Raw genomic sequence first — 14,528 nt, forward strand, 5'->3', positions numbered from 1 at the left:
GTAGGGAAAATATACACCGTTATACGTAATTTATATTTAATTAATAAGTTTACTAACTTTAAATTATACACAAATACGTAAATTTATTGCTATAACGTTTCATACACCATCCTCGACGCAATTCCTGTTGTTTATGAGGAAGATCGTGACTATGCTGAACGCAGGGGCAATAATAATAAAAAAAAAACAGATTTGTTGTTTGTTCAAAGTTGTAACTCCCTAACTCTTAGAATAACTTTTTCCTGTCAATATGCATAATAATATTCCAAACTCTGTCGTGTATAATAATGAACTCACGCATAGAGCGGAAAATATTATTATGTAATACTTTTGGCCTATCTAAAAAACCCATACCCTTTTGAAGAATATCTTTGATCGGACAATTATCCAGGATCGTTGTGCAATGAATCCTCTGTGAACAAAAAAAATCTCACTATTCAAATTAAAAATTTGCCTTCGACACATGCATTTGATGATTTTATTAACGATACGTCATTAAGGAATTTTCATTATATACAAATGCAAAATTGTTTGTATCGCAAAAAACATATAAACACTGCTTGGTGTACCTTCGTTATTTCTTTTTTGTTTCATCGTTACAAATAAATCTCGGACGAGATTTCATGGAATAAATGCTCGTTAAATGATTTTTTCATTATTTTATCCTTTCTTTTCTTACTGAATGATTTTCGGTTTCTAACATGTGTTACAACCATCGTCGTGTAAAAACGATACTTTTTCATCGAAAAGAAGTGGTTTTCGTAAATTTTTTTACTGGCCAAAGTATACTTACTTCCTTTTTTTATTCAAAAGTAGTACGCGCAATTGTAACATGCAAACTACGATAAAGTAGACGTCAATGCTATAAATAAATTTCAACGGTTACGCTAAACAAACTAAAAATCCTCATTCGCTTACAACGAATTCTTAAAGTATGTATACAAAAAAAAACTGAAAACGATAATTATAAATACATTTTTACACTAAAATGAAATTAATAAACTCAGCCTCTGACTAGTATATCATTCAATTTTGTTTACAAAAAGCACTTCCTCACAGAGGGGTTAAAAAAAGTATACGTTTTCGTGAGACGCGGATAAATTTAAAAAACAATCGTAAGAGAAACAGGAGAGGGAAGCAGGAACGGTTGGCTTTTAGAATAGAAGCGATGTATCTAGTAGTAGACTCTGTTCAGACTTGTAATGTATTCTCCTCCGACCATACTTTGCCAATCATGTGTTGGTACTGATTCATCAATACCGTGCCCACATTGTACCAACAACTTACAACATTTTTAACAACTCTCTATTACTCCCAAAAGCTGCAGTTTGTCGACAGACGCGACTATAATACAAAGCAAGGGCACTTGATAAAATAACTTAGTCTTCTATTTCATAATTATCTATATATAACGTACATATATAAAACAAATTATGAATAAAGAAATAATAATCAGGTCGGTACAGTATTTTTTATGACTTTAACCTTAAAATTTTCCTTTCAACGCCTGATTATACAAATCGATATATATGTATGTATATGTATATATATATATATATATATATATATACATAATACACATACATACATATATATCTATCATGAAAAATGTAAGATCCATGATCAATGCGCGCCGAAGTCCACTCTCGAAAAAGAAAGAAAAACAAAAGAAAAAAAATATATAGGAGCCACTCTATCAGGAAATTCTGGATTAAAGGTGTACATGTGTGCACAGGGGCATATAATAAGCAGTGGACTACGATTCTATACGTTTCTTTTTCATTTGGGAGCATCGTGATTCATTTACGTTCTTTACATTCAAACCTTAGATCAATCAATCCAGTATAGATAAAGCCCACTCGTTTCAGAATAGGAACAACCAACCAAATCTCCTCGTGTATGTTAATCGTTATTAGTCATGATATAAGTAATAATGTTAATATTTGAATAAAGTAACATGATGTGCAGTCAAATATTCATGGAATACTTGACTGCACGGAGGTCATGCGAGGATCCACCACAGTTATCTTTCCACTGTCAATGCTGTCCTGTTCTTTACACCATATATATATATTATATCGAATTTATTAATAAATATATATATAGTATAAATATATACACGCACGCTAGTTTTAACAATCTTTCGTCACATTCACTCATGCATACGTAACTTCCGAAGAGAGGAACGTCTCCGCAAAAGCAAAGTCCCTCTAAAACTGCTTTGACGCGATTTGCCTCGGAACGACAATTAAATCTTCCGTTGCTCTCTTTGTTCACCGAGTAATTCACTTCCAATGATTCCCCGTTGCCGTACTCCTTTGTTTCCTTTTCTTCGTAAATTTGAACTTCACTTTAATTCACAATGACTTATCACATGGTTTTTTTTTCTGTTTCTCTTATTTCTTTTTAAACACTATTTATCAAGTCAGCTCACTGTTTGATACAAGGAACGATAATACAATTGAATATTTACGAACACAACATTCTTTTTTTTTTGTCATGCTGAATAATGTAGCTTGTCTTGTAGAAAGACGCAAGCTCCTGGACTTGCGGCGACCAGTCTCGCATCTCTCGCAATATTTTTATATAGTCGGCCTGTAAGTATAGTTGTAGAGGTGGTGGTGGTGGTGGTGGTAGTGGTGATAGTGGTAGTGGAGTGGTAGTGGTAATCGTGGTATTGGTGATTGGTGATACTATCCGGGTTTTTTTTTTAGTATTTACAGTTCGTTATAGCAATCGCTATTTTTCTAAGATGAGATGGTGTGCAATTCAGTGTTCAAGATTTGGCATGTATTAGCATATCAAAGATTTTGTCTTTAGTTCCTTTCCACTACGAACTGCTTGACGCGTTCATACCACTAAACATGCCAATGCTAAACGAGGTTTGTTGCTGCTGCTGTATCTGTTGTTGCTGTTGCTGCTGCTGTTGATTATTCGCTTGACGGCCATGCTTTGGCACTGGAGGTTGAAGATATTCGTGTCTAGCTAATGTCAATACATCTATACGTTCTTCTTTCCTATACGCTAGGCAACTTCTTATGAAACTCTGAAAACATTATGATACGTCAACGGTTTTCTATCGAATGGCTTAGTATAGCTAATGTATATTACAAGTGAACAACAAGGATATTAAATTGTATACCTTCGCTTCGTTGCTAACAGTTGGTTTATTCGCGAATTGAACTTCCGTGGCTTTCAGAATTGTGTTTTCTTCTAAAATTGTAGCTTGAGATTGATTATGTCCAAAAGGCTGGAAAAATGTTACGTTCATTGTTTACAATTCATTCGATTGATATTACAGAAAGAGAAAAAAGTAAAAGTTACAACACAATGCCACAATACTCAATCGTACCTTTTTACCGTATAGACATTGGTAAAATATAACACCTACACTCCATACATCAACTTTTGACGATATTTTGGGAGGATTTTTACCAATGACAAAACACTCCGGTGGAAGATACCTGAGAAATAACATAAAACGTTTACACTTTATATTTTGTCACGTGTTATTGATAAATTCTAGTATAGATACGTAAAAAGTCCGTTTCCAGGGCTAAATTTCAAATAAGAAAGCGCCCAGTCTTTACATTCCAATTAATGTTATTATTTGTCAATAAGAGCAATTAAGTTATACTTAGATACACATACCAGTAGGTACCAGCGCCTTGGGACGTTAAATCCATTCCATGGTCTGGATTGTAGTTCTCTTCATCCATTACTTTACTTAATCCGAAGTCTGTAATTTTTATCTCTCCGCAAACATTGCCTTCGGTTAATAATATATTACCTGCAAGGTTACAATATTGATATAGTATATTATGCAAAATTCATTACGATTAAAAAATGGAATGGGAAAAGCTGGATTTTAGCTTCTCCGAACGAAAGTAAAATTAGCTTTTACGTATTGTAAAAATGTACCTGGTTTTAAATCGTAATGTATGACTGGGGGTTTTATTTCATTGAGGTATTTTAATGCAGACACAACTTGCATAACAATAGATCTTGCTTCTCTTTCAGGTATAGTTTTATGCTAAAAGAAGGATATATTTTATACAAAACTACTAAAGTATAGTAAATAACTGTTATATGACAGATAAAAACGTCTTTATATTGAAGGTATGTCAGTATACATACCTGCTTGAGGTAAAAATCTAAATCGTGGCCATCACAATATTCCAAGACAGTACAAAAGGAATTGGCATCAATTTCAAACACATCATACAACTTCACAACACGAGGATGATCAAGAGCTTTATGAATATTATATTCTCGTAACGCATGTCTGTGCAAAAAGTTAATAAAGATAATTAAAAGGAAACACATTATTGCATTTAAACAATTTTTATATAATAATATGTGCAGTCTAAACAAACAAACACTCGATGTAAATATTATTACATCTTTATAATTACAAATTTGTTTCGATTTGAATTCACTACGGTTTACATAGTAAGACTATCTCAACGATACTTACTTAATATAATTAGCTTTTTTGTCCTCTTTCCAGTCTTTATTCAGTTGATGCACTTTACAAGCGACGTATCGTTGCTCTTTTAAGTCAAATGCCTATATAAATAAATTATGTAGGGATTAATTCAACAATCGCCTATTATAAAGGAATATTTTTAGGTTCCTGTACCTTATGCACTTCACTGAAGCCACCTTTGCCTAATAACATTAATAGAAGGTAACGTTCATTCAACACAGGATGAGAGTTGAATCTTGATTGGTCCTCGTTATGAATACGTTTCAACTCTCGGATGTGTAAGTTTCTTTCTCTTTCAAGTTTTTCCATTTCTAGTTGCAGATCTGCATCTTCTTTCTTTAACGCGCTTTGTCTTAACTGAAGATCGAGCACGTACACGATTGCATGAGAAACAGATAGTTGTAATTAAAAACATAAATATAAAATTGTTTTATCACCTTGAGTATTTCATCAGCTTCATAATACTCCTGCCATGTATAAGATCCAGGTACTGCATCTGGTTTCAAGAATGTAGCCTCTGTACCATTATGCAAGGAAGGTTGTGGCTGACTACGTTTCCTACCAGTTTCACTATTCGATGGCCTCTTTTTGAGTAACAACTTTTTTTGCTTATCAATTTCTTCTCGTTCAGTCGCAATTTCTTCTTGCCGTCGTGCTAATTCTTGAAACGCGTAACCGTCTGTCCAATTCTCTTGAAACGTCGCGCCCACCCTCTGAGTCACAAACTGACCCAATCTCAGTCTATTTTGCATACACTTTTGCCTAGCCTCCTTTTTTTCTATGTTTGATTTTTCTTTCAGTAATTTCTTTACAACGTCTATACACTTATTTATATGGGATTTGTGCTGTTCGATTAGTTTCTGTTGGTTAGCCATCTGATGCCTAAGTTCATCGGTTGTCTGAAAATGAAATACACAACATCATGGTTGTTAATCGTACAGAAATTTGAAATAAAGCCTATTTTATCACATTATACGTAAACGTTTTCGTATTGTTACATTCGAATAACAAAATACTTGGCAGCATTTTTATTCTACATTGAACCCTACATCTTTCGTCTTGTTTGTTGTTGATAACACATCCAATTGAATATTCAAAGACAATAGAAATTTTACACATTTTACTTACTCTATTCAACTCATCAATTTTGCTGTTACGTAATTCTAAATCTGACGAGGCTTGAGTTTCGAATTCCTGTATCCTCTGGCAAGTAAGTTCTGTCTGGAATACAATTAACATATTTAATGGTAATTAAAAACACAATCTCACTGTAACATCTGATACATTTGTCAGCATAGTTCAGAAATAACAGATACCTTGTTGCACCCAGATAAAGGTAACATATATAGATTAAGTTGCTTATTCTGTACTGTTTTAGCCCAAATAGATATTTATAATAGATCGATCCTACATATTATTCAATTTTAACAGGTTCTCTCTTTTGTCATTGAACGTAAAACTACAGGACAAAACCCAAACGTATTTATAGAACAGAACTATCACAGGCAGCAAGGAAAACACCAAAAATGTATGCATGATTCAAGGTGTGCAGTGTGAAAACAAAAAGAAAAAAACTGTAGAACACTGTGCATTTCACATATTTGTTTTCTCTCCCTAAGAATGAACAGCACTTTATTAAATTCAACATATTGTTCCTGTGATAAAATAAAATTACAAACAAATACAAGAGTGATAAGCATGCGCACCTGTTTCTTTTTTTCTGGTGAGCAACATGGACTTCAAATTTAGTAATTTCAATAATTTAGAAGCAAGACAAAAATTTTGGATTAATGAGTGATATTACAAGGTAGGCTGCACTCCTATGATAACAAATGGATACAGTGCTACAGTTCAGTCAGAAATCGGCTGAATTTATTGCAAACATCTGACAAGAAATGCCCATTATAAAATTAATTAGAGAAAATCAAACATACAAAGCAGATTTACGACTTGTTCTTTACACAAAAATTTATGTAACTTGATTACCAGTGAATACAATGAAACAGTAAGTATATAACATTTGTAAACAATGTAACCGTACAATGTATTTCACCTTTTTCATTGACAAAAAACATTACAACAACTTAACAATCGTCCTTTAAAATAAATATAGAAAACTATTTCAGTTATCTGTATCTTCGAAGTATAAAATATCTTGTATGTGTATGGTATCAATTTTGATACTCGTATCACAATTCTGGTATCAACGAATTAAGCATGAGAAATTGTTCTTCTTTTCAGACCGTTTAATGCAACTCTTACGGTATACTGTTGTAGTGAAATCTGTAAAGTAATTTGGAAGAATAAAACTGTATACAAGTGAGAGTAGAATACTAGCTTCACAGATTGAATTCTTATGGGTTGTTTCTTATAAAATGCTTGCAGGAATTATCGAATTTTGCTTACATTTGGGGTGTTAGTCTTCGCTTGCCTGACCTGGCTTGTCCTACTGAGGTTGGTAGGCCTTACCTGCACCTGCTTGCTGACCATCGAGCCTGCAGGTTGCGTTGAGGCTGGTGGAGGAGGAGGTGGAGGTTGAGGATGAGGTCTTGGCGGCTGCATCAGTGAAGAAAATTCTGCTACTGAAGAATTGGGTGTTGTTACTTGTGGCGAAAGGAGTTGTTGGGGCGATGGTGGATACTGTTGACAGATAATTAGAAGATATATCAAGGAAAGAGTTATATGAATATCATAGTGTAATTATGTTATGTAAACAGATTTAAAATAAACGACAGATTGGATAATTCATATTTACCATAGGGTAACCCTGTTGAGGGGAGGGACTTTTAGCACCACCATGCCGAATAGGGCTACTGCCCAAATGATGTTTTGGAAAATACTCATTGATTTTTTTGTTCTCAAGGGCAGCAATGGATCTAGACCCCTTACTTCCTATAGGTCCTACCGTAACTCCTCCACTTCCATCATCAGCTTTACGCTTTCTCTTTCTTTCCGAAGGAGTTCTTGGTACCTTTTCTGGAGTATTTGGGTCTACCTCCTTATCACTATGCGATGAGCCTATAGTTGTATTGAAATTATCACATTTGTGCCATAATGTATGGTTGTTCTTACAGTGTTATTAAAACAGTTAGTATTTTCTTTATTATGACGCTGAAGACAGTGTGAAACTTACCAGTGCTCATGTTCGAATCTTGACTATGAACCGACTGACCAGAGTTTACAGTTGATTGGGGTGCCATCTGAATTTGTGACCCAGCAGACATCTGAAATAAAGAGACACCGATGTAAAATAATGCATTCGACATTTTTTTTTTGTACGAAAATACATTACAAGAAAATACGAAGAAAATCAATATCGTACTAACGGAATGAAACATACATATGTCGATCAAAACACCGCAACGAAGGACATTGAGCATATTATGTGGATCTGTTTTATGCATTTACCAATACTGAGAAATTTAGTATAAGCCTGTTTAGAGAAACAACATGGAGAAAAGTATCGCATCGCGAATCAAGATTCTGATACTCGTCGAAGAGGTTACACTTTGAAAATCATACCGGCACATAAAATATTGGCTAACGAGGATCACATGTTATTAAAAGATACGATATACTGTAATAAAGTAAAGTCAAACGAATAGAAAAAGACCGTAGGAGTAGTACAGGAGACAGGACAGAGAAAGAGACAGAGAGAGACAGACGTTACAATGTGTGAGTGAGAAAGACGTAAGTTTAATAAGAAATCGTAAGACAGTATGAAAGAGAGTGAAAGATGAAGAAAGGAAGAACGAGAAGGAAAGAGAACTCGGGTTAACAGACAGTATGTCAACCATAGACACGGTATCGCGCACAATTTTTAGGTAAATGTCAATAGCACCGTATGAAGAAAATGTGCGATATATGTTTAGAGCTAGAGGAATCACGACAAAATGGAGGAGCGCAGCAGAGGGGGGCGACGGAAGGGCAGGGAGTTTTACGGGGCTAGAGAAGAGGGAAGAAGGAAGGCGACGTAAAATGGAGAGGGGGTGGAAGTAGAGAAACACAGAGAATGAGAGATAGAGAAGGGGGGTAAGAGGTAAGAACTCGATGGCAGAGGAGTGGTTGGATCGGGAACCACGGACGCATACCGCAAGGGGGCAGTTTTACTCACTGCTTCACTTCTGAACTCTGGTCAGGCCGGCTAGTTAACTGGCTTTCCTATCGTACATACGTTTCTACATACGCACCAAATACTGCCATTAGGCGAGTTGGCTTGGATTAACAGCAACGATAATCGCGACGACACACTACGTCACCGGGGCCCGTGACGTCGATACCCCGATAAATTACGCACTCTTATTATTATTATCGGCGGCGTGTCAGCCACGTTTACTCTGCGCGCGGTTAAGAACCCGGATTAATGGTAAGTCCTCATGGACGCGGTCACGCGTTTGCGCGTTTGCCAGGCGGAACGCACACGTTCGAATTCCACGCTCTGTCACTGACGTGCACACGTTGCTTGCTTACGATTAAAACATCGCTACCGCAAAGGCGCCGCAAATATGGATGAATCCTTTAAAAAGTTGCACTCGCTTACGTCTCCCCTCGACGAAACATCCGTCTTAATTTTATCTGCGGTCTCGTTAAATTCGCACGTTATTGTTAAATTAACGGGTTCTCTCCTATTCATAGAATTAAATCCCATAGAGGATTGTATAGAGATGTTACTCTTTTGTTTACAATGCAATATATGTGCAACGATTCAAAATAATATCCGCGCTACGAAACAAACTGATTTCTCAATAAGTAAAATATTTTGTGAAATATAGAGAAACAAAAGATTTACGTTTCGTTTGTTTTACGATGAACTCATTATTTCGTCGGTTGACAAAGTGATTACATCCAAATTATGCACCGAACGAACGAAACGATAAGAGATCCCGGTAATGTTTCGTATTCTTATCACGGTTCTGTCAGTAGGCGAACAATAATCTTGTTACCAGTCTTATTATTGTGATCATTCGAGGCAGAATTTACAATACGTGTTAAAAATAGTTTGGCGTCAGTATTCCGTTAAATTAAACGTTCCGTGTAACATCGCGCATCGAGATTTTTATTTTGAAGTTCTTTTACACGATGTGTAATCGAACCAGTGACGTTTAATCGCGGAAAGTATTCAGGAAAATCAGCATAATAAAATGTTCTGTCACGTAACATAGCAAAATGCATCGATACCAGCTATCCGTCGTTTGGCGGGGTCCAAAAATAGATGAAAAAGAAGCGAACGCAATGTTTATAAGGGCATCAACACTTAAACCGTAATGGACATCTTGAATCTCCATCGAAAACTGCCTGACAACCGTAAGTGCGTTCCATTCCACGAGTGAAACAACCAAAGGACTCACCGATCCGCGATATATGCAATTGAACACAATAAGAGTAACGAGAGATTTCAAATTTAGACGATATTTTCAAGATACATTGTGTGTATGACTTCATTTAGCTTTAACGCGCGTATCCATGTTGCGTCCAGTACGTACGTGGATTGAAAACAGGAAACCGAAAGCACGATTAATCGTCTACGCAAATAATTTAAATGGTAGATCGACAAAAAAATTACCCACTGTAACACGCAAAGAAAACTCACGGGTTGACGGGTGTCACCGATCAAAAGGACACCGACGATTTTCGAAATGGAGGAAACTCTCGATGTGGTTTCACAGAAGAATATTTCGTTTCACTTGCTCCGAGCACAATTACATTAAATATGCCAAAAAAAAAAGTGTCCAACAGAGGGGATAGGAAACTTCCTTATCGATGAATCAATGGCCGTGCCCGGAACTGGGCTAGAGGGCCGGGAAATCGTTCCTCCGGCAGCGATTTGCTTTTAAGACGGGGCACCTGTGTGTCTGTATATTCGGTGCGGGTTACGCGAGGCGTGCGAAAACGCTGCTGCTCGGGGCGGTGAGTTACTCACGGGGACGTACGTGTGTGGCGACAATATTATATACGAACCCAGTGAATCGGGGCATGCGGATTTTAACCAGTGCACTCTCCTCTAATCCTGACGATCTGGCTCCGGTATGGCCATAACACACACCACGGTAGTCGTGTATCGAACGATTTAAACCGCACCGTTGTCGTCGCACATGAGCTATCTTTTTTTCCCGAGCACACACGACACACACTGACAAAGGCTGGGCTCACTTCGTGTCTTCATCGACGACAACAGTGCAGTTCCACTTGTAAAAGTGGCGTGCAGTTAGCGCGCCGGGTAAACAGCAATAGTAACAGCAGCAGCAGCAGCACCAACAGCACCGAGTGCCGTCAATGGCCACGATAAACGGCATTACGCGTACGGTTTCACGGGCCACAAGCGAGCCAAAATCCCCGGCGTGGACTCGCCTAATCGAAACGGAACTGGAACTGTCCGACCACCGTGCCCCGCTCGCATACTACTATCTAGCGGAGAGGTTTCTCTCTTTCCTCCCTTTCTCGCTCGCTCCCGTACGTTCGTCGCGTTCGTTCGCTCGCTCTCGCGCTCTCCCTCTTTCCTCTCCTCTCTCCTTTCCACTCCACTCCTATGTACGGCAAATGAGCAACGCGCGAGATTCCGAGATGCGGCAAAAGGTGCAACCTCCACCTCCCCCCCGCGGGCGACGGCACTACCGCCCTGCGATCACAACAGACAGAGACGAGAGAAAGAGAGAACATTCGAAGGGAACGAGAGAGCGAGTGAGAGAGATAGACAGATAGAAACTCCGAGAGATCGAGAGACCCATGAGAGGAAGCAGCAGCAGAGAGGGGTGGAGAGGAAGGCGAAACCAGAGGTTGGCGGAGTTCGGGTGGAGAGGGATGGACACGGCAAGTAAGTTGGAAAGAGAGCTAGCTTCACTGAGGGAGAGGTTTCGCCGGGGGAGGGTCAGGAGGGGCAAAGGGAGAGGAAAAGGGAGCCGGAGGGAGGCATATGAGACATTCCTTCAGTGAACGGGTCGACCGAGTGTGAGTGCAAGCGAGCCGGTAAAATCGATGTGGCGAAGTGTGGCTGTGCCACTACGGCGTGCAAAGGGTGTGCGTTGTACCCTCTGTATGTGATATCGGTGGTCTCGGGCTTGTCGCGTTATTTCGTACTGTAATACAATTCATCGTATTTGTCGCTGCGAAATCGTTCCAAGGAAACGAAATACTCCCGATCGCGCACGAAAAATATTCTTCCGACAATGTTGGATTATTTAGCAGAGAATGTTTGAATATCATTGAAAGTACAAATATGCTTCGGAGAAAATTGTCGTGTAATACTTTCAAAATGTCTCTCATAGGCAGCAATACAAGTCTTTCGTTTAAATGACAAATTAATAATTATTCATCTTTACATGTAAAACTATCCTATCGTAATTACACCTCTTCCGTATTATTCTTCCGTCTTTCCCGAAGTTACATGAAATCGTCCGTTACATCAAGCCGTCAATCGAATCATCGCGAGATAATAACCGCGTTTCGAGAAACACCGAGTGTCTCCCGGGTGTTAAAGTTCGTGACGAAGATCGATATCCCGATACGATGTAAGTGTTCCCGGTAATGCTGACTCGATGAATTTTAACGAAACCATCAATGACAAATAGTACATACCCGACGAGAATATACAAGGTTGTCGAGGAAGTACACTTGGAGTCGGTTGCGACACTATTTTAATCCCGTAGAATCACGTACCGATTTGCACGATCGTGTTTAAGGTATCGTGTACATAGGGGGATAGCACCTGCCTCTCGGAGTTGAGAACATAGAGCGCCCCCTCAGCGGTTTCGCTAGTTACGCTCCTGCAATACGCCGTGCCGACGCGTGCTTCGGCCTGTGCGAGGGCGTATTGGCAAGATGTAGTCCCCCCAGTGGTGGGGATTGAAAGAACCAAACGTACGTACGAGATGACGGCTCGGACGGACGAACATAACCGGTCGGACGGGAGGGCAGGCGGGAGAGTATGTCAGGTTTAGGTCGAACAGCACAGGCGTTCTCGGTAGTCGCGTTTCAACGCTCCGACGGTGCGGTTGTTTGACGTCTCTCTTTCTCCGTGTCTTTTTCGATCGTGTGTTCTTTTTACTCCGTTTTCATGATTCCTGGTAAAATACATTCCTGTGTATTTATGGTAATTGCCGAGTACCAATCAACGTGATATGTTGCATTCGAATTCCGTGTTATGTGATTTGAAACCGTTTTTGTGAATAATACTGACAGCCGTGATCGAATATAATCTTACTGTATGTTACTCTAACACGTCTTTGATTTAATACCTGTTATTTCCTTTATGCTACACGTATGATTACTGCATAATACTACTATGACCAGGTTTTTGCTAACCTCGACAATGTTATAAAATATTCGATAAGGATCAGCAGAAAATGTTGTAAATATTTTCGTTCCGTTTTGAACGGTAATGGTTTAATGGAACGATAAAATAGTAGTTGAAATATGTATTATGCGATGTGAAACGAGAAAACGACGAGCAACGTTGCGATATTTCGGAAACTGACAACGTCGCGGCCAGTGTGTTTTCATCGCCTAATGGGTGGACTAGTTTCCTATCTAGGTACATGATTTTAATTAACACGAGTGAAAATCTGTTTAGACACCGTAGTCTTCGTAAAGGGTTGCTAATTACAACATTAATATCGATACTCAACGCAACTTGAAAATGTGTAGGTTAACATTTCGAAATGTATAAACCGCCGATCCTGTTTGTCACCGGAAGTGCTAAAAATCTAACCAGTTTGAAGTGTTCAGTAATGACGAATTCTTTTTCAATTCACTCGTAAGAAACAAAAGTGCCTGGTCGATAGTGCACCGGATATATTCCGTGATATTAAGTGAAAGTTATAAACGATGTAAAAATATATCCATAAAAAGCTGCTGTTTCCAAAAAATAAAGAACCCACGTGTCTAAACGAAAGTTTGTGGTTCTGATATCAATAAAAAAGAAAATCTACCTTCCAATTCTTTTTGACCTAAACAAACTCAAAGGGCCGTCAAAGAAGCTAACGATTAACAAAAATTATTCCCGACACCGCCGTCCAATTTTTGGCAGATCAGAAGACAGACGCACAAATTTGTAAGAAATTTCGAGAAAATTATACGAGAAATAAGAACAGCACAGAGGGGAATAATGTCCGCTATATGGTCTCCGGCCTCCTAGACCTTGCAATGCCATTCGATGGCAGAAAACGGAGCGCGGCAGTGGCAACAAGAGAGCACGGGTGTTTGACGTGACGGCAACATAGCAATAACTATCCCCACTCCTCACGGGTGGAAGCGGCGGCCAGTGTTTCCCCCACTCCAACGCGTGGCTTAGCCCCCTCCAATGAACTCCCAATAGGTCGCACACTCATTAGCCCAGTCGCGCGCAATTCTCTCCCTCTGGCCCGTGGATGCCGCATGTCGCGCCGGCCGCCGCCGCCGCCGATCAGCTGGTCGGCCACGCGGAGTTGCCTCGTCTCGGCTTGCGCGCTGCTCACCGTTTTGCCCACGCGGTTTTCTGTGTATACACCGTTCCCAGGGAAGGTTAGGTATCACCCGCCGCCGCGCGCGCGTCTCTGATCCCTCTTCCATAGAAGCGGCGCGCGCGACGTGTGCGCACTGCAAGTTGCAAGGACGACTTCTCTAGATTTTGCTCCGGCTCAGGGCTGCCGCTCTCGCGGTACCAATGATAATTATCTAACACTTTAACTCTTTTTTTGGACTGTTTTTTTTTTCGCCAACAAATAACGAATGAGTGTTTTGTGTAAAACAAAGTAGGGTAAACACACCAATGGGTAAACACTTAAGAAATGTTGAAACTTTGGCACTTGAAAATTAGATTGTTTAATGTCTATACCTTTTTATAATGTAGATTTCATTTTTAAAAATTGCACAAATATAATTAACTAAACTAGACCAAGAAAATACAAATTCACCATGTCTATGGACGAGATTAACCAATGACGCGAAAATTGTTTGAATATGAAACAAGGAACTGAAAAAGATTAATAATTTAATTTACTCGTTTTTGTAACTATAATGTTCATTCACTGGTAAGTGTGTATTTATTGGTGCATCCACCCTAATA

The 14,528-nt window shown here is 39.0% G+C and overlaps 1 protein-coding gene across 4 annotated transcripts in view; it reads right to left on the reverse strand.

The window, feature by feature from the left end:
• Positions 1-1,560: 1,560 nt before the first annotated feature.
• The window catches only part of LOC107190726 (serine/threonine-protein kinase tousled-like 2), a 62,295-nt gene continuing 49,327 nt past the window's right edge, over positions 1,561-14,528 (reverse strand). For 2 of the 4 annotated variants that reach the window (XM_015579590.1, XM_015579593.1), the window contains 13 exons: positions 7,623-7,713; positions 7,245-7,507; positions 6,896-7,129; positions 5,618-5,710; positions 4,927-5,388; positions 4,643-4,846; positions 4,478-4,569; positions 4,138-4,285; positions 3,922-4,033; positions 3,652-3,790; positions 3,353-3,464; positions 3,143-3,250; positions 1,561-3,046 (listed from right to left, as the gene is read on the reverse strand). In XM_015579590.1, the coding sequence (XP_015435076.1) occupies positions 2,831-3,046; positions 3,143-3,250; positions 3,353-3,464; positions 3,652-3,790; positions 3,922-4,033; positions 4,138-4,285; positions 4,478-4,569; positions 4,643-4,846; positions 4,927-5,388; positions 5,618-5,710; positions 6,896-7,129; positions 7,245-7,507; positions 7,623-7,713 (2,274 nt within the window). In that variant the 3' untranslated portion in view covers positions 1,561-2,830. Of the gene's footprint in view, positions 3,047-3,142; positions 3,251-3,352; positions 3,465-3,651; positions 3,791-3,921; positions 4,034-4,137; positions 4,286-4,477; positions 4,570-4,642; positions 4,847-4,926; positions 5,389-5,617; positions 5,711-6,895; positions 7,130-7,244; positions 7,508-7,622; positions 7,714-7,811; positions 7,889-14,528 lie in introns of those variants that run through there. The other 2 variants (XM_015579592.1, XM_015579591.1) reach the window with 2 other exon arrangements.

Source organism: Dufourea novaeangliae, unplaced genomic scaffold (genome assembly GCF_001272555.1).
Source record: "Dufourea novaeangliae isolate 0120121106 unplaced genomic scaffold, ASM127255v1 scaffold215, whole genome shotgun sequence".
NCBI classification, from domain to species: Eukaryota; Metazoa; Arthropoda; class Insecta; order Hymenoptera; family Halictidae; genus Dufourea; species Dufourea novaeangliae.